Below are 20,475 nucleotides of genomic sequence, written 5' to 3'. Positions count from 1 at the left end.
GGTAAACCTAATGATAAACCGGGAAATTTTAAACATATCCGGGACCAACAAAATGATTTTATGATTTTATATCATTTTATCATAAAAATTGGCCGCACACGAGAAAACCAACATAGTTATTTGCGACCACAGGATCCAACCAGCCACACATCCACTTCCGGTCAGGGTCCATGCTTTCACTAACATTTTTTTAATTTCAATATGCTTTGAAAGTGAATAGCATGGGTCCGACCAGACGCGCGAATCCAATTTTCCTGGTCCACTTGTCGCAAACACACAGTTGGTTTTTATTTATGCGCGGCTCAATTGCTTTGACAACATTCCATATTGTTTGGGCCGAATGAGTTTTACCTCAGTGAGCAAGTAATTTGCAACCCCGCAAACAAAAAATCCACAGGGGTTGGTTAAGAAAACAAATATAAAATATGCAAAACACTCCAGTCCATTACATCTAGGGTAGTCAAATCAAAAGTCATTTCATGGCCTTGAGACATATAAACCTTGGTACCATTCCCCAAGAACAGTACAAATTTTTTTCGCATACCATTACCTCAGGGCAGAGAAACCTTTGTTAAAACGTCCCGGGGGGGGCAGTTTCTTCATAAAAGAGGCCCCGGGCGGTAAAGTAACGAGGACAGGAAACTTACCGCCTTCCTAAGGTGCAGAAATTTTTCCAACCGATCCCCTGTCTGACTATTCACCGAGAAAAAAGAAATCCTACTACACGAGATGTCATTTTTTTATCAGATCTGGGGCCACCCTCCTATCAATTTTATCGAGAACAAGAAACCCTCTACTTTCCGAAGCGACTGTGTTTTCCCAATTGCGGGCACCACCTTGCCATCAATCGAACAGAAAACTCTCTCTTACCGAAATTTTTTTCCCGATCGAAGCCATTGCCAGGGGCCTAACAACGAGGGGAAGAACCCACTTTCCGAAGTGACTGGTTTTCCCAGCCGATCCACATCGTGACCTTATACCCCTTACTCACAAGATGACAGTTTTTTCCCCCTCGCGGGCCCTCAGTGCCATACCCCTGCATCGAGGACAGAAAAAGTCACTTTCCAAAGTGATTTTTTTTCCAGACGAGGCCACGTCGTGTTTCCATTACACCAAGGGAGAAACAATGAGACCATTTATTACAGCGAAGAAACCAAATCGTTGATAAAACGGGAAACTGAAGTGAATAGGATAACTTTAAATATGCATTAAATGAACGTAAATTTTAAATTTTTTGGGAAATCGGGGGCCAAGCGCATTTTTTAAAGAAACTCCGACATACCATTATAGAATTACACATATGTAGTTTGAAAATGAAGTATGACAGAGCACTATTGCTGTGTTTTTCATTTACTCTTAAACTAAATTTCGAGGTGTGTTACCCAAACTTTTAAATTACTAACTACCATACGGTAGCAGATGTATAGTTTCCAGCCAAATAAAGGTACAGCACGTTTTGTCTATCATCGTGAAACTCAAAAAAGCGTAATTTCGAGTAAATTCATGTAAATATAGGTATATATCCCAGATACAGTTTCAAATCTGGAGCAACTCCTGGAGATAAAGGTTGGTCATATGGTCTACTCCCTACATGCTGGGTACAATATATAGACCTGTATGTATGTGCATCTAGTATATATCTTACTATTTAACAGTGAGCAGAAGCGTCTTATTAACAGTTTTGCCTTTGTGTCTTTTTTACATATAGAAAAGCAAGATATTAAGTCAAACTTTTTAGGGTATTTATTCGAGGACTTTTAAATATCATCAATGAAAAGTAGGGTCAGTTATTAAAACGAGATATAGAACCTTATAATATTTCCATGGAACTTGTTGTGGCTTCCAATCATGGGTATGGTGCCCCAGCCTGGTCCAAGAGTATAACATGCCATCAACGCGGCCTCTAGCCATACCTTGGTAGGAGAAAGAGAAAAACATGTACTATAAAATAGTGATAGATTGGTTCCCACAGTTAAAGTAAGTACCAGACTATATTGCCAGAAATTTGAGAAAAACAAAGCAGGAATTTCACAAACATTGACGTTTATCCAGGACATGCTGTAAAAACTTTTACAGTAACTCGCTTGAATGATTACTGTACAATAACTTGGACAGCAAGAGATATACAGATCGGTGAAAGGTCAGATATGTTTTTTGTACTTTTAATAATAGAAGTTTGACCTTGACCTTTGAATAAGAGACCTGGTTCTTCCGCGTTACAATCTTTCTTATGGTGGTGATTATTTGTACGAAGTAGCCTTAAAATCACTCAATGCATGAAGAAGAAATGCTCCGAACAAAGTCATTTTTGTATTTGACCTTTGTCTTCTAAGAGTGACTTTGACACTCCGTCTCATAATGGTGAATATTTGTGCCAAGTATAATTAAGGTCCCTTTAAGGAAAGTTGGAATACTGACTGAACAGGAAAAAATCCTTTTTAACTTTAACTGCCAAATGTGACACTGACCTTTCAGTTAAGGGTCCGTGTTTAAAGCAAGACAAACTGCCTCATCCAGGGTAATATTTGTGCCAATTAATATTCTAAGCATGTTTTGCACGTCAAAGTTACAGACCGGACAGGAAAAAAATCCTGTTGACCTTTAATTTCCATGTGTGACGTTGACATGCAATTTAGGGTACTGGGTGTTGCCATGGCATTTTGTCTTATCACGGAGAACATTATGCCAAGTAATACTGTAATCCCTTGATGGATGACAAAGTTCTGGATCGGACAGGATTAAAACCCTGTTGACATTTGACCTCCAACTGTGACCTTGACCTTGAGCTACGGGTCCGGATTTTGCTTTGCGCATGGCACGCTGTCTAATCATTGGGAACATTTGTGCCAAATAATATTAAAATACCTTAATGACTGACATAGTTATGGACCGGAAACGAAAGAGACTCTGTTCATGCCATGTTAACATTTGACTGCCATGTGTGACCTTGACCTTAAAATTAAGGCTCTGAAAGTTGTACATAATACATCGTCTTATCATAAGAAATATTTATGTCAAATAATATTAGAATCCCTATAAGGATGAGAGAGTTATGGATCGGACAGAAAAAAAGCCGTGTTGACTTTTTGACCTTCAATTGTGACCTTGCCCTTTGAGCCAGGGGTCTGTGCGCATGATACGCGTATCATCATGGGGAACATTTGTGCCAAGAAATATTTAAATTTCTTAATGAATGACAGAGTTATAGCCCGGATACAAATTCAATTGCGTATGACGTACGTACGGAAAAGCGCCCTAAATTGTTTTTCAACCAGTAGTGGACTAATAAAAGATATGGACGTCTAGTGCGTATTGTTATATCATTTTTAAGCATGAAATAAATAAATCAATCAACCAATCAATGTCCTATATACTTGAGCAATAAATAAAGTTATAATTGTACATAGTCCTAGAAAAATATTGTAAATTTTTAAATTCAATAAATCTACAGACAGCGCCAGCAAAATGTACCACTAATGATGCAAACTTACAAATTTACTTGTAAACACCAGTTTTGCATTAGAATGAAATAATTTGGAAATGAGATATGATGAGAAAAATAATACAAAATGTTATAATGTTTACACCCGACCATAAATAAAAAATTGTATCTTGTGTCTTGTATCTTGAAGAGTTGGAAACTAAAATAACCCTGTATCGTTAAATCTGCACCATTCTATTAGTTATAATAAGTAAAGGTTTTAATCTAAATTAGGCAATGCAATTCATGCTGATTTCCCTATCATTTCGTTCTGTATCACGCATGGTACTGGTACAAAAAAAACTGTGAAACTGTAACATAGAGCACCACCTTCGGGTAGATGCCAGTTCTGTATCACGCATGATACAGGTACAAAAAACTGCGAAATTATAACATGGAGCACCACCTTTGGCAGGATGCCAGTTCTGCATCACGCATGATAGAGGTACAAAAACTGTGAAATTGTATCATGGAGCACCACCTTTGGCTGGACGCCCGTTCTGCATCACGCATGATAGTGGTACAAAAACTGTGAAATTGTATCATGGAGCACCACCTTTGGCTGGATGCAAGTTCTGTATCACGCATGATACAGGTACAAAAAACTGTGAATTTGTGTCATGGAGCATCATCTTCGGCTGGATGCCAGTTCTTTATCACGAATGATAGATGTACAAAAAAACTGCGAAATTGTAATATGGAGCACCACATTCGGCTGTGAATAGCACGTTCTAGCATTCAACGCATGGATACAGGTACAAGAAAACTGTGAAATTATATCACGGAGCACACCTTTGGCTGGACGCTCGTTCTTCAACAGCCTGATGCAGGTACAAAAAACTTTGAAATTGTATCATGGAGCACCACCTTTGGCTGGATACCCGTTCTATATCACGAGTGATACAGGTACAAAAACTGTAAAATTATTATCATGGAGCACCACCTTTGGCTGGATGCCATTTCTGTATCACGCATGACATAGGTACAACAACTGTAAAATTATATAATGGAGCACCACCTTTTCTGGATGCCAGTTCTGTATCACGCATGACACAGGTACAAAAACTGTGAAATTGTACCACGGAGCACCACCTTTGGCTTGATGCCCGTTCGGTATCAGGCATGATACCTGTACAAAAAACTGTGAAATTGAATCATTGAGCACCACCTTTGGCTTGATGCCCGTTCTTCATCACCCATGATGCAGGTACAAACAACTGTGAAATTAAATTATGGAGCACCACCTTTGGCTTGATGTCCGTTCTGTATCACGCATGATACATGTACAAAATACTGTGAAATTTTATCATGGAGCACCACCTTTGGCTGGATGCCAGTTCTGTATCACGCATGACACAGGTACAAAAGCTGTGAAATTGTACCATGGAGAACCAGCTTTGGCTGGATGCTCGTTCTGTATCACGCAATTTACAGGTACAAAAAAGCTGTGAAATTTTATCATGGAACACCACCTTTGGCTGGATGCCCGTTCTTCATCAAGCATGATACAGGTACAAAAAAAAAAAACTGTGAAATTGTAACACGGAGCACCACCTTTGGCTTGACGCCCGTTCTTCATCACGCCTGACGCAGGTACAAAAACTGTGAAATTATATCATGGAGTACCATCTCTGGCTGGATTCTGTATCACGCATGATACAGGTACAAAAACTGTGAAATTATATTATGGAGCACCACCTTTGGCTGGATGCCAGTTCTGTATCACGCATGACACAGGTACAAAAACTGTGAAATTATATCATGGAGCACCACCTTTGGCTGGATGCCAGTTCTGTATCACGCATGACGCAGGTACAAAAACTGTGAAATTGTAACATGGAGCACCACCTTTGGCTGGATGCCCGTTCTTCATCACGCCTGATGCAGGTACAAAAACTGTGAAATTATATCATGGAGTACCATCTCTGGCCGGATGTCAGTTCTGTACCACGCATGATACAGGTACAAAAACTGTGAAATTATATTATGGAGCACCACCTTTGGCTGGATGCCAGTTCTGTATCACACATGACACAGGTACAAAAACTGTGAAATTATATCATGGAGCACCACCTTTGGCTGGATGCCAGTTCTGTATCACGCATGACACAGGTACAAAAACTGTGAAATTATATCATGGAGCACCACCATTGGCTGGATGCCAGTTCTGTGTCACGCATGACACAGGTACAAAAACTGTGAAATTGTAATATGAAGCACCACCTTTGGCTGGATGCCAGTTCTGTATCACGCTTATACAGTAAAAAACCTGTGAAATTGGTGAAACACAGAACATCACCTTTGGTTGGATTCCCGTCCTGTATCTCGCATGACGCAGGTACCAAATTCAATTCATGCCAGCCCTCGTGTAATAATTTGGTCTTATCCGTTTCAATAAAGTCGAACGTTGCATTGCATATCAATTAAGGTGCGTTGTTTTCCCGGCCTATAAAATGATATATATCCACTAAAGTGTTCCATGGTCGACAAATACCATTTTTTGTTCTTTTTCCGGGCCAGTGCTTATTAACAGCTTAGTCGACCACGTAAACATTTTTCTCGCCGAAACCAGAATGTTCTTTTTTCAGGACTGGTGCATATTAATAGTTGAATCGATTACGAAGCGTCAATCTCAGTTCAAGTTAATATATAAAGAGCCTTGATGGTAAAATATGCATTTTTAAACATGCTAAAACTTAGTAAAAACGGTATATGTATATGCTGGCCACCTACACGCACTTATTTAAAATGCTAATAGTTGGCAGGTACGGATAGAACTAGGGGACTGTCCTTACCTATAGTGTCCTTGAGACAATGTGATAAAATATTTAATGCAAGCGCACATATCTTTTGATACATTACCTTTATTTCTGTATGTCCGAATTTAAATCGGTCATATTTATAATAACTTTATATGAATAGAATAACATATTTGGCCAAAGTATGTACCTTTGAATCAGTTATCCTGTCGAATGTTGGAGTGATGTAGTACAACATACCAGTAATGGCTCCTTCAAGCATCAGGGAACGGACCCATATGATCAACATTAGAATTATAGGCACAAATACTGTCACAAACATAACCTAGAAAAGATGATAATAAGAATTCTATATTGTACGGACACGTAGGTGTCCAGAATAATGAGACTTTACAAGGCAAATTGTAAATGATATACTCCTGAAATAAATTGAAACCACAGTGGTAATGTAGACAGACTTGAACGTCCCTGTTAGATGCGTGCAAACCACAGGGATACTGTAAACAGAATGGAGCGCCCTTGTTAGATGCGTACAAACCACAGTGGTGATGTAAATAAACTCGAGTGTCTTTGTTAGATGCGTACAAACCACAGTGGTGATGTAAATAAACTCGAGTGTCTTTGTTAGATGCGTACAAACCACAGTGGTGATGTGAATAAACTCGAGTGTCCATGTTAGATGCGTGCAAACCACAGTGGTAATGTAAATTAACTCGAGTGTCTTTGTTAGATGCGTGCAAACCACAGTGATAATGTAAAAAAACTCAAGCGCCCTTGTTAGAAGCGTGCAAACGACAGTGGTAATGTTAAAAAATCTCGAGAGTCTTTGTTAGATACGTACAAACCACAGTGGTAATGTATACAAACTCAAGCGTCCTTGTTGGATACATGCAAACCACAGAAGTAATGTTAACAAACGCGAGCGTCCTTGTTAGATGCGTGCAAACCACAGTGGTAATGTAAACAGACTCGAGCGTCCTTGTTAAATGCATACAAACCACAGGGATAATGTAAACAGACTCGATCGCCCTTGTTAGATGCGTACAAACCACAGAGATACTGTAAACAGACTCGTGCATGTTTAAAATACAGACAAACAACACAGCTAATGTAAACAAACTCATGTATCCCTGTGTTATGTATGCACGCTACATAACTAATGTAAAGTCACATTCGTCCTTTTATTTAATTTAATTATTTAATATATTTTTTTATTATGAAATGAGACGCAGGTAATTTACTGTCATGTTTACATTTGAATATTATAAATAACTTTCGTCATATAGAGTCAACAACTTGTAAACAAAAAACTCATGGCTCTGGCGACTGTCCGATTGTGTGTATTTTAACATGCGAATAAAGAAAGCTCACTTTTGCTCCCCCTAGCATAGTCATTTGTGTGTTTGATATTATCTTAAAAAAGACAACATCCGTTTTACCTTTTCAATTGATTTAATACTTTTAATCATACACAGGGAGACTAGCAACCGCCAGATGAAGATATAGAGAACAAAGTTCCAGAGAATACCATCAAAATCACCAAGTCCAGACGACAGCTGAAGGACCTTGTATCTGAAAAATATGTATGACGTAAGTAGATGCTGGCGTCACTGATTCTTATTTATTATATTGTTGGGTAATGATACTTTAAAATGTAACGGCGAATTGGAAGGTTATATCTATATATTAAGTAAACGGCAGTTATTGATGTACATTATATTCATCTGTATTTAGGTTTTTGTGTGGATTACGACCCATTCTATGAATAGTTTATAGTGTATATCTGAAACAAGAGTCTACAGATGGAAGCAGTTAGAAATCTTAAACACATATTTTACTGCCAAAACTGTTCAGCAGCTGTCATTTTCGTCACATCTGAAATGTTGTCGACAGGAATTCTCAATCTGGAATGATAATCCGTTCCGTTTTTGTCACGTTCAGTAACGCTAGACGTGAAATTGTCAGTTTTCATAGTTACGCATCCTTGTTCGTTCCATTGATGATTACAGCCAATCCAAGGTAATTCGGCTTGGAAAGTGTTCACAAAGTACTCCAGGATCCACGCTCTCAAAATATTGTAGTACACATTGTTCAGCAAGTTTATCACAAGCAATGTATATCCGATACCTTAAATATACAATTTGAACGATAGCAATGTATATCCGATACCTTAAGTATACAATTTGAACGATAGCAATGTATATCCGATACCTTAAGTATACAATTTGAACTGTCAAATCGAAACCTTAGATTTACAACAGCAGCAATGTACAAACGATACTTTAAATGTACAATTTGAACAGAAGCAATGTAAAATCAATACCTTTGATATACAAATTGAACAGAAACAATGTATAACCAATACCTTTGATATACAATTTGAACTGGAGCAATGTATAATCAATACCTTTGTTATACAAATTGAGTAGGAGCAATCAGTTCTTGATCCTTAAACCCCCATGTACCGATATTCGTGCGCGTGTACGTGTGAATTAAGTAACGGTTAAAATATAAATATTAAACTTCTGTTTATGTTTGTCGGACAAACTTTAATTACACATGATTTGTAGTATGTCGGTTCTGAATAGCAAAATCATGTTTCACGAATGTTTTATGAAGGAATTGTAGAAGTTTAATGCAAATACAAACAAGGAGCACATGTAAAAAGAAATTCGCGTTTCTTTCCATCCGTTGCACTGCTTCCAATCACCTTTCGGCCGAGAAACCTAGTATAGGTCTGGGTACATAAATATGACAAAAATATGAGCTCGACAAAAGTATTAAAGAAAGATTTAAACAGATTTTGATAATCGGACTGCTTCGGCAACCAGATTATTTTAGTCAAATGGAAGCATCCGAGACGCTTAAAGTTAATCTACTTTACCCGTACTTCGCAGAGGTCCATAGCAAAACACTCAGATGACAGGTAACAAGTGTAATGTCAAAATATGAATAATATCCAAAGTCATTATCTCAAAAATACAAAGTTAATCACATTTTTATAGTTTTGGTGAGTCTTTTTAAGACATTTAAACAAATCACAGAATTAATTAAAAAAGGAAATTATTACTAGTACCAGGATTAAATGTAGCAAACTGACACAAAAAGGCAATTTATCGCCGAATATTTGATTTAAGTACCTTTAAAGAATGGTGCTATACTCCACATGCTAAGAGGCCCGTTTCCGGAGAACTGCGATACAGACACTTCAAAGAACAACATTGGTAGTCCAACCAACACCATAAACAATGCAAATGGTAGCAGGAAAGCTCCTGAAATCAAAATAGTGGTTTATTAATATATTTGTTATAGATACATGCAATTACAATTAAAGAAGTTTATATCGCAAACGCATACTTCCGTACCGACACACAATAGTCCAAAACATTAAATCGAGTCGGCTGCTACGTTATTTTGTACACGTATGGCTAAAATAATGTGTTCTAAATTTGACATCCTAGAAACTTGTACTCGTACACTTACGAAATTTCAACCATTCTACAACAAAAATATCTTGTAAACTTGTAACGTTTGACAACAAGAGCATTGCAACGCGGAGCAATGTATATCCGAAGGTATCACATTTGACCCCTAAGTGCGACCTTGACCTTGAAGCGACCCAGCCGAAACATTGACTCTGCACGTCGTCTCGATGTGGTGCACATTTTTGCCAAGCTTCTTAAAAATCTTTCGAGGAGTTCAATAGTTACAGAGTGGCCACGAAACAAAGTCATATTACCTTTGAGTCCTAAGTTTGACCTTAACCTTAAAGCAAGCAATGCGCTCTGCACGTCGCCTCGATGTAACATTTTGTCTGAAAGTTGTGCATGGAACATCGTCATATTATGAGAAATATTTTCACCAAGAAATATTAAATTCCTTGATGGATTGTGGAGTTATATAATGGACATGAAATTGTTGACCTTTGATCTACATTTGTGGCCTTGTTGCACTATGGGGGAACACTTGTGCTGAGGTTAATTGTTATCCTTCACTGGATGACAGAAGTATGGACCGGGCACGAGACACCCTGTTGATGCCATGTTTATATTTGTTCTCTAAGTGTGACGTTGACTTTTAAGCAAGGGGTCTGAAAGTTGGGCATGATACACCACCTTATTACAGGAAATACTTGTGCCAAGTAATATTCAAATCCCTGGATGGATTTCTAAAATAAAGAGCTGACACAGAAGTCCTGTTGATGATTGACCCCTAAGTGTGACTTTTACCTTTCAGATATGGATTTTGCGAATGATTTGTCGTCTCTTTAAGGTATTGTGATAAGTCATTTTAAAATCCCTTGAAGAATCATATAGTTCCCGAAACTAGTTTTAAACCAATAGGGACCTGACAAAAGTTAAACAATGATAAAAGCTAATAAAGTAAGTATATCTATATAAATTAAAACAAATAGTATCTAGTTTCAACGCCTGGTTAATATAATATCAAATATCAATGTCCTTGATCTGTAATACTAAACGTAACCTACCAGTGTCTCTACGAAATGAGAAAACTGACACGGCATATCATATATCGGGTAATGATACTGACACTGTCACATTTTTTGGCGTTTTTGAAAAGTATACAGACAGAAGAAAATAGCGTATATGATTAAGTCTATATTACAACGTTTAAGAATCAGACATTACGTCGGTAATGCGCTCAGGTTCGTATTTTTTTTTTCGTCTTGAGTTCGATTCTCAGACTCCATCCTTTGGATTACAGCGTCTGTTTGTCAGTTCGTACGTACCGAATTCGTATCCGATCTATAATTTTGTCATTAATTAATGGGTTTCAAAAAGACTTGGCACAAAATGATACGTTTAATATGACAATGTGTCTCTTACAAGAACCATAAAATCTACAAATCCTACTTTTTTAATCATCTCTATTGTGTAAGATGGGGCATATGCATCTTTTCAAAATAGTGTCTCGTAATTTTTAAAACTGTATTTAATTTCAGACATCTCAAGTGGAAAAAAAACATACACAAAGTATATTAAGTAAAATACATATAAATATTGGACGGAAGCAAGATTCAAATCGTCAAAAGTATCACTGCTAAATGATCAAATTTCAGTGTAATTGTTCCCTGCACTAACAAGTCAGCTATTTTGATCTATCTTCTTATATCTTTTCTTTTAGATGCTACTGATTGTTTATTTATATACTGAGAAAAATGTGTCTTTCTTGAATACTGCATAAATATTATAATACCTGGGGAATTAACTCTTATTAGAAGATACCCATTTAAGATAACAATTTTGACAAGAAAGTGGAATAGTTTCTACATGTTTCATTTTATCTTTATTTGAGCCGCGCTATAAGAAAACCAACACAGTTCCTTTGCGACCAGCAGAGATCTAGACCAGCCTGCGCATCCGCACAGTCTGGTCAGGATCATGATGTTTGCTTTCAAAGCCTATTGCTATTAGAGAAACTGTTTACGAACAGCATGGATCCTGACCAGACTGCGCGGATGCACAGGCTGGTCTGGATCCATGCTGGTCGCAAAGCCACTATGTTGGTTTTCTCATGGCCCGGCTCATTTTTTTTTGTTCCATCCAGATAATGTCACAAGTATAAGTATAGCAAATTTCTTCCTCTAATTTGATGATTTTACTTTCAAGGTTTAATTTTTGCTGAATTGTTAAAGAAAGAACAAACGCAATACGTTGATGTTATTGCATTGTGTTATATTGCAATAACAATGACTGCACATTTATAATAAATTTATTTAACCATTTGTATAAATATAAAGGTAAGATCACAGCTGCTAGAATGGAATTTTTCTTTATCATGATTTTGGAAGATATTTCTTTTGTTAATAAAACAAAATAATTGGGTTTTCACTATAGCATTCTACTTTAAAACAAAATATATACGAATGTAGATTGCGACCGGCATTCTGTTGGAGGAGAGGAAAGAAATAAGATAATTTTTAGTAATTCCTTGTGACGGTTCTGATTTCGGAACCGTCGAAAAAAGTTTTCTTTCCTTCATCTTTCCTTTTGCATTTCATAAAAAATATGTTTGTTATCTGGTTTGGGTGTTTCTCACTTCATTATTTTGTACTAATTCAGCAAAATCTTCAAATTTATGACTGCGATTGTTATTTGAGCTGCACCATGAGAACGCCACCATAGTGCATTTGTTACCAGCATGGATCCAGAGCAGCCTGCGCATTCACGCAGTCTGGTCTGGATCCATACTATTCGTTAACGGTTTCTCTAATTGCAATATGCTTTGAAAACGAACAGCATGGATCCTGATGCGCAGACTGGTCTGGATCCATGCTGGTCGCAAATGCACTATGTTGATTTTCTCATGGTGCGGCTCATTTAAAGTGAAGTATAAAATTGTCATAAAGTTTATAAAATTCATACCTCACACTGGTTATTCGGGTACCTACTCGTGTGAGCGATACCGCCCTCATGTGATTTATGTACATGTTGGTGAACAGGAAATTCACACATTTAACAGGTTATTATTCCGTATTTAACTGAAGATTTGAAAAGGTTTAGTAATGAATGTGTAAGATCATACCTTAACTATATCCATGTCAAATAACTACCTAATATAATCTGAATAACTGTGAAAAAATACGTTTTTTTCTGCGAAAATGAAGATATTTTAAGGCGATGGTATATATTTTCACAATTGATGGTATTATTTCCGATTATATGAGGAAATTTTTGTTAGGAAAATGAAAAGCAGTCATTCTATGTGTGTTTAGCCGTTACTTTCATTTCACAAAAACTGGAATCACAGTAAAATTAGATCGAATATTTCGAAGACAGTGTGTAGAAAAAAAAGATACCTCTGACGATGGTACCATCCTCGTTGTTTCTGTCAATCGAGTGGATACCGTCCTCGTTATTGAAATGAGCATTACATTGAGGCAGACCCATTTTCTAATTTAGCGATAACATGCAATGACCAACCAAGATAAAGATAAAACGTTGGTCTTTTATGCCCTCCAGCTACTGGAAGCAGCCTATCCGGGGAAAAACTTCTCACATCGCTTAAAAATTCGCTATCAACTTAGTATCAAGATCCATCTACATAGACACATTCTTATGTGTATTTTCAATTGAATATTGCTTCCGTACATTTTGTCTTGTTATTTAACTTGTTACGGGGTATAAAATGTTCATAGCAAAAACAAAATTTAATTTGTTCAGAAATTCTATGATTTTTGTCAAATATTTTATTGCGATCGACCCATGTTTCTAAGCTTCGTTTTGAACGTTTGAGGAATAAAGCCAGTAATTCGGTCGAAAATGTGCTTCGTCAAGAGTAGTCGAAAGAAGCCAGTAGTAAACAGATCCTTATTTCTCCATGTTTTGTTTTTCGAAAATTCCTATGGAACAAGTACTTTAATCACACATTTTACTGCAAGAATACATCATGCACAGGGCTGGATCCAGAAATTTTTGACCGGGGGAGGGGGTGGGGGGGGGGGGGGGGGGGGGGGGCGGGGGTCACCTGTCTTGAACGAAGACATAACTGCCGAGGTGCAACACTGCAAGGTGTTGAAGGGGGTGCCTTTGCCCATGTTAGACGTTAGGCAGGGGTTCCGGGGTCAGGGGGCGGGTCAGGGGGACTCCTGGAATTTTTTTAATACAGACAGAAAATGGTGTCCTCTGGTGTATTTTAGATTTAAATTTTAAAGTATTGGAGGGTTACAATACTTCCCTCTTGATTGGGGGGTCAGGGGGCTCTCCCCTGGAAAGTTTTGAAATACAGGTATGAAATGGTGACCTCTGGTATATTTCTGGGTCTAAATTTTGAGAAATAATTATTCCTTTGCCAAAATAGTAGTGTGCATCTTTGATGAGTATGTCACTTCTCGGCCAACTGGGGAGGCAAGTTTTGCGGATCGAAACCGAAAGAAAGGGTTTATTGTGCGGACATGAGCATATTTTAGGGTAGCAGAGCACAACGGACTGGCATTTTACTAGGAACTGTTACACTCCCTCTTTATTTTCATCGTTACTTTAAGTTATGACAGACCTTTCATGAAAAATAGGTATTGGAAAAAGTGATGTCCTATTAACAGGCGCGTAGCTAGGGCATTCTTCATAGTACGCAGAGGTTATGCGTAGGAGTCTTGGTATCCTCCCCATGATATTTTTTTTTCATCTGAGAACCGCAAATGGTGCATTTTGGCGTGTATTTGAAGCTAAACATTGCACGAAAACCTTATTCGTTCTTAATCTTTTATATAAAATGTATTATTTTACTAGGTATGTGTGTAGTATTGCACGTGCAATTTGTGGTTCATTGGTCCATGTTATATGTGTGCAGTATTCAAAACAGATGGTTGATGGTAACACACTTTCAAAACATCATTGTGATTGGATAACAAGAGATGTGTGTATAAGTATATATTCGAGAGTTGTTAAAAGGAATTTTGCCGTAACTCCAAACTGAATACTAGTCAACAAAGACATGCTAAGTTTCATGATATTGTTACAAATGTACCAAATAAGAAACTGATGTCTTGCATAGTGAAAATATTTCGGCGAATGTCATCGACGTCTGCATTATGTCAACTTCGTTAAAATGTATTATTATCTTTTCTTTAACTAAAACAGTATTCTGCAAAATGTTTCTTACTCCTTTTAAATTATTTTGCAGTTTGCCATCGTGATCTTGCGCTTAGTGTTTCATGCATCTATTTCTCTGGCGAGCTGTTAAGCGCGAGATAGCGATGTTGAAGCCATCGTGATTTCGCGCTGTGAACACTTTGCGTATTTTGAAGCGTGGAGTGCGAAATCACGATGGTGAAGCTAAGCATCACGGTGGTGAAGCGAAAAAATTTCGAGAAAAAAAAAAAACAAAAAAAAAAAAAAACAACTCCATTTCGTGCTTTGTCATTTTGATCTTGCGCTTCGGGTATCGCCTTCCCATGACAGAGAAGCGTGAAAGACGAAGCGCGAGATCACAACGGCGAAGTGCGAAACTATGAAAATTTCAGGCTTTATCATTAGCATTGGGCAGATTTCGTACCAACAATATTGAATCATAAAACAAGTATTTAAACGTAGCGGAATTGTTGATAAAATATTATCTAAACGACATGTAAAACCAAGTATTACACTGAAATCTTGTTTTGATGATTTTTAAAAATGTTGTTTAAGGTCTTTCGAAATATTATACATATAATTTAGTTACGTAATACGCATTGAAAATATTAAATCACCAATTACATAGAAAGAGCATATTTATCTCACTGTGAATTGGTTGTCCAATACTGTAATATCGTATGACTTGTACCGGTGTTAATAGCATAAGATTTAACTAGGTGTAATTAATGGATTTCTATTGAATTTATTTTCTATGGAATAATAGTTGATAATTTCATACAGTTAAGTACAATTATAACATATATCTATGATATCTTTTTTTTTATTTATATGCCGTTACAATAGTTTTGCGCTCAGCTCAAGATAAGGTAAATATTATGCAAAACAAATTACGTCTGCAGTGTTATACAAAAAGTCATATTCAAAAGCTTTTAGCCTTGAAAATGTAATTTGTTCCGATTTCAACCAACATTTTATTAATTGTTAACACTGTATTATAATTTTGTTATAGAAATTTCCTCCTAGACAGCGTTATTACAAAATAAGCAATCAGATAGTAGGATTATGAGATAAATTGCAAAACTGTACCTAAATTGTTATAAAACTACAGAGACAATTGGTGAATTTCAATGCACGTTAAATCAATTAATCATATAAATCAGTTTGCTATACAAATAATGTCTATAAGAAACAGGTTCGCTTTATTTTTATTACAAACCCAGGTTATAACGAAAACGCACTTGCTTGTCCCGATGAGTTCGCTAAAACCGGAGTTTACAGTACTTCAAACACAATATGAAGTAAGCAATGATAGTGTATGAAGCCATCTCCGTTGCATGACACTAGCCAATTAATTGTGTATGGTTGCCAGATTTTCACTACGCAGCTGCGTAAAGGTAGCTACGCGCTTGATTAAGATAGGTAAAGAGGACATGAAGTTTAGTAGGTTTGCAGGTTTGTCGAACAATTCAAGCATCGAGGAATTTGCTTGTAATCAAAATGTTGAAAATCAGAGCTAAAAGGATGGGAAATGAAAAAAAAAAAGAAAAGAAAACGACGAGAAACTTTTGTGAACTGGGTCCACCCTATGCTTGCTCTGGGTAACTTTTTGTACATCATTTCAAAGTTCTTACAGCTCGTCTGATACTTAAACTTTAACAAAATATCATCTTACCTGTCTTATCGTCTGTTGCTAATTCTGTATTGTAAATGGTGATTATGAATCTAAGGGGAGTAAGTTAAAGTATATACAAACCAATCTGCTCTTATATTGTGCCTTTGTATTGTGCCTTTGTAGATTACAAGAAAGCGTTTGATTTTGTCGATCGTATGTGTTTATGGAATGAATTGCTGCAGCATAACATTGATGACAAAGTATACAATATAGGATGAAGCCAAATATTGTGTAAAGAGTAGCCAAGGTCTATCGTTTCTTCATTATAGCTCAACTGGTGTACGACAAGGTGAAAATTGATCACCAATCTTATTTTCTGTTTTCTTGAATGATTTAGTCTCACGTATGCCTATTTTTTTCAGGACTAATGGAATTAACAATGTAAAGTTGAAAGAGGGATAATTTTGAATATTGAGCTCAATAACAGGATTTATTATCAGTGTAATAATACATGTTTAGGAGATGAATTTCATTACATTATAGAATCTCCGTACTTAAATTTAGACAGAGTAAAATATATACCAAATGACTTTCAACAGTCAAATGTAATGTCATTTCAACGTTTATTTCATAGTAATGATAGTACTCTTCTTTTTAAGTTAGCATTGTTTGTACAGAAAATACTTCAATTTTTTTTGGGAGGAATAGGTTTTGTCACTGGCTGTTATTTGCTGGCCAGTTAAAACACTGTTTTCAAACCTGGTTAATTCTAAATGTACACCGTCTTTTATCTTTTAGCTTACAAATATTTGTATCAGATCTATTATGACCGTAAAACTACTGTTTTATTTTATGTAGGCCCTTTAAGTGTTTGATTTGTTAAATTTGTTATTATTATAATACTGATGCCCGTATGGGTCCAGTTATAAATAAAATCTTGAAATCTTGAATCTCACAGATTTCCTCCCTTGACGTACATTTAACGTTTACAACCGCTGTGAGGAGTGTGTGAACAAACATTAAAAAGAGATTGGATCTGATAACCAGACTTCCTTATCTGCCTCTTTTTCTCCAGTTAGTCACCTGTAAGACACTTATACAGTAGTGTGTATTGTAAATAAGTCGCATAATTAGCACGAACTTAATGGATGGTGCACCTATAATTACAAGATACGATAAAAGGCAGATTTATGAAGCCGCAGCCTCTCCCTATACGAATACATGCCCAGAGAGAGGGTCCGATTTCATTTTCAGGAAGAAAAAGAAGGTCTTAACATAAGCACTTTTGCACGGTGCGACGACAAGTTTGGTCGCTTTCATAATGAGACTGAAGGAGAAAAAGAAAAACTCCAAGTAGGCAAGATGATAGAATGTGTAGAATAGAGGGTGGGTGTGAGGGAAGATTTGATATTGGTGAAATACTGCTAACTCACTTCTTTACATTTTTAAAGTTAACATTCTAATCAAATTGGTCTACTAAAGGTCGGGTTTCACACTTCCAGTTCTTATTTCCAGATCCTCAAAGCGATTACCTTTAATTGCTTTCATTTAAGTGTACCGTATTGCGGAAGTAATCGCTGCGGGGAGTTTTATAAATGTTCACTGACATAACGAGGACGGTACCCATGTGTAAACGGGTAGGTATCATTGTTTATGTTCATCCATCGTCAGATGTACCATCAAAAACAGCGACAGCATGCACATAATTGAAATTTTATCAACAAAAATAACTTGCAGGTACACGATCCATTCGTTTTTGCCGAGTATGCATAGTTTTACCAAGGAGAGTGGCAAATTCAGAAATCTCAACTTCGAACAAAGAAAAATACGTCTCAAAACGTCAAATTACACGAATTTCGTTACATTTCTTCAAATTTTGTAGTCATATCAACATTATTGAGGACTGATGTTTCCACCAGTGCGAATTAATGCATTTCATCGGACGATTCTGTCTTTAAAATGTTCAACATGCTTAAATATGTTTCATACGTTGGCATTGTTTTTATATACCCTATACAACCTACATGTGTATAAATCACACGAGGGCGGTATCGCTCACTCAAGTAGGTACCCGAATAACCAGTGTGTACCTGCTAATTTTAAATATCACAGGAGAAAAAACAAACAAAAAAAAAAACAAATCATAGTATGATATATCATATTCAGGTTAAGTGTATCTATACATAAATATTAGCGACCTCTTTCCGCATTTGTAATCAAGTTTTATCTTAATTAACAAACATGATTGATCCTCGTACCAGTTGAGAAATACGCAATTAAATACAATCTTAAACAAGCAAATTTAATGAAATTATATCCCACTCCGACAAGGCTGTTTAGTGAATGAGGGTACTATATTTTGAAAGCTATAACAAATAAAGGGCAATAACTCAGCAGTTACTGGAAAAAAAAACACATGAGGAAATTGCACGTGCACCGCCTTACAGTGACCTATATTTGTATTAATTTTCATAAAGATCGATCAATATGTTATTTATTATTTTGTATTGTGGAAAATTATGAATTTTTATACAATTAAAGGGCAATTAATCTGCAGTCACTGAAGAAGGGGGGGGGAGGGGATGGGGGAGGGGGTGAAATAGTATATGTCAGCAACAGACATATGCTATAATGTGCTAATATTTTTGATGATTCTATTTTAAACACTTTTTGAACTATAAGTATTTTCAATTTCGGACGGACACATCGACGGATGTGCGAACGCACGAACAGACAAACAGTTGTACGGACAACGCCAAACCCATCTTCCTCCATCTTCGGCGGGGGATAAAGATATATTGTGACAATCGATCTCAAATTCGCAACGGCTCAGCCACCGAGGAAAAACTGTTTGTATCGGCACAAGATTCTTCTGAAAATGCGTAAATACTGCGCGAATGTCTTTACCTAGAAATATTATACTGAGTGAAATCATACATTCATTCCCGTGATTTCACAGATTATGAATATGTAAGAGATCTTTGTACAGTTATCTCACAATTCACTTTTGTTATTTTCAGATAACAATTGGCAAAGATGCTCTCAAGAAAAATGGCAAGGTTACCTCTCTTCAACGCTAACCTACCTCCTCCATTTCGGAAAACAAGATAAGGAAATCTCCAGAAATCCGAGGTTCCCATAGAATAACCTAACAGTGAAACCATGAAACTGCAAGATCCGGAAAACTGAGACTTTTTCTTCATTCCGGATATGTCACTGTCACGAGAATTTTCGCTTTCTTTTGAAGGTTTATTGTCCTCCTGTAGCGGCGTTCCTTCACATTCATCCATGTTTGCAAAGATAATGTCTGGTAAAAAATAGACCACGATTCAGAACGATGCCATCTTTAGGAAACAACTTTTAAAATTGAGTTAACAAAATTCAACCAAATAATCCTTTTCAACGCGTCGGGTCACATCTAAAAATAACATGAACATGTAGTTTCAATAATTTGTCAAGTGTGTATCTGTCTACGAAGTGCGATTCAATCGTGCTGAACGACACAACTGAAAATAAAACAGAAAGTCGTTAAGTCAATAATCGTTATATGCTTTGTATTTGCTAACAGATAAAAGGTCAAATTTCAGTATGAGTACACTGTGCTTTATAACGACTTTGAACAAAAGTTAAACTTAACTCTACTACTAAAGAGAAATGACTCCGTGCTTATAATTACACCATCAAATTAATCAACAGGGGAAAAATGACTGACATATATTTGATATGAATTACAGTAATATGCATCATACGCGCGGACGTAAAATGAAGCGTAATTTAAAATATGCGTTTCTGATGGCGTGTGTATTTTAACTTTTTCCAAAGGTACTCAATTATGCTGCCCCGCCATCCCCAGTATAATCCCTTTTACGTTTTATTCTAACATAGCTCGATTTGTTTGTTGGTTAAAAATCGTTATGTCACTGGTTGTAAGTGTAGAAAAACGTACAAAATACATCCGCAATAATATTCTGTAAAATAAAACAATACACAATGTTTTAACATCCACAAAATATATTGTATAGAAATTGT

The 20,475-nt window shown here is 36.6% G+C and overlaps 1 protein-coding gene across 1 annotated transcript in view; it reads right to left on the bottom strand.

The window, feature by feature from the left end:
• Positions 1 to 20,120, bottom strand: part of LOC128545963 (sodium- and chloride-dependent glycine transporter 2-like) — a 36,052-nt gene extending 15,932 nt beyond the window's left edge. The window contains exons 1-6 of the mRNA XM_053546895.1: positions 19,532 to 20,120; positions 9,381 to 9,512; positions 8,079 to 8,367; positions 7,680 to 7,812; positions 6,431 to 6,565; positions 1,810 to 1,913 (exon numbers count right to left, since the gene is read on the bottom strand). Of these exons, the coding sequence (XP_053402870.1) occupies positions 1,810 to 1,913; positions 6,431 to 6,565; positions 7,680 to 7,812; positions 8,079 to 8,367; positions 9,381 to 9,512; positions 19,532 to 19,736 (998 nt within the window). The 5' untranslated portion in view covers positions 19,737 to 20,120. The remainder of the gene's footprint in view (positions 1 to 1,809; positions 1,914 to 6,430; positions 6,566 to 7,679; positions 7,813 to 8,078; positions 8,368 to 9,380; positions 9,513 to 19,531) is intronic.
• Between the last annotated feature and the right edge of the window lie 355 nt (positions 20,121 to 20,475).

This window comes from Mercenaria mercenaria, chromosome 6 (genome assembly GCF_021730395.1).
Source record: "Mercenaria mercenaria strain notata chromosome 6, MADL_Memer_1, whole genome shotgun sequence".
NCBI lineage: Eukaryota > Metazoa > Mollusca > Bivalvia > Venerida > Veneridae > Mercenaria > Mercenaria mercenaria.
This window is presented reverse-complemented; position numbering and strand designations above follow the sequence as displayed.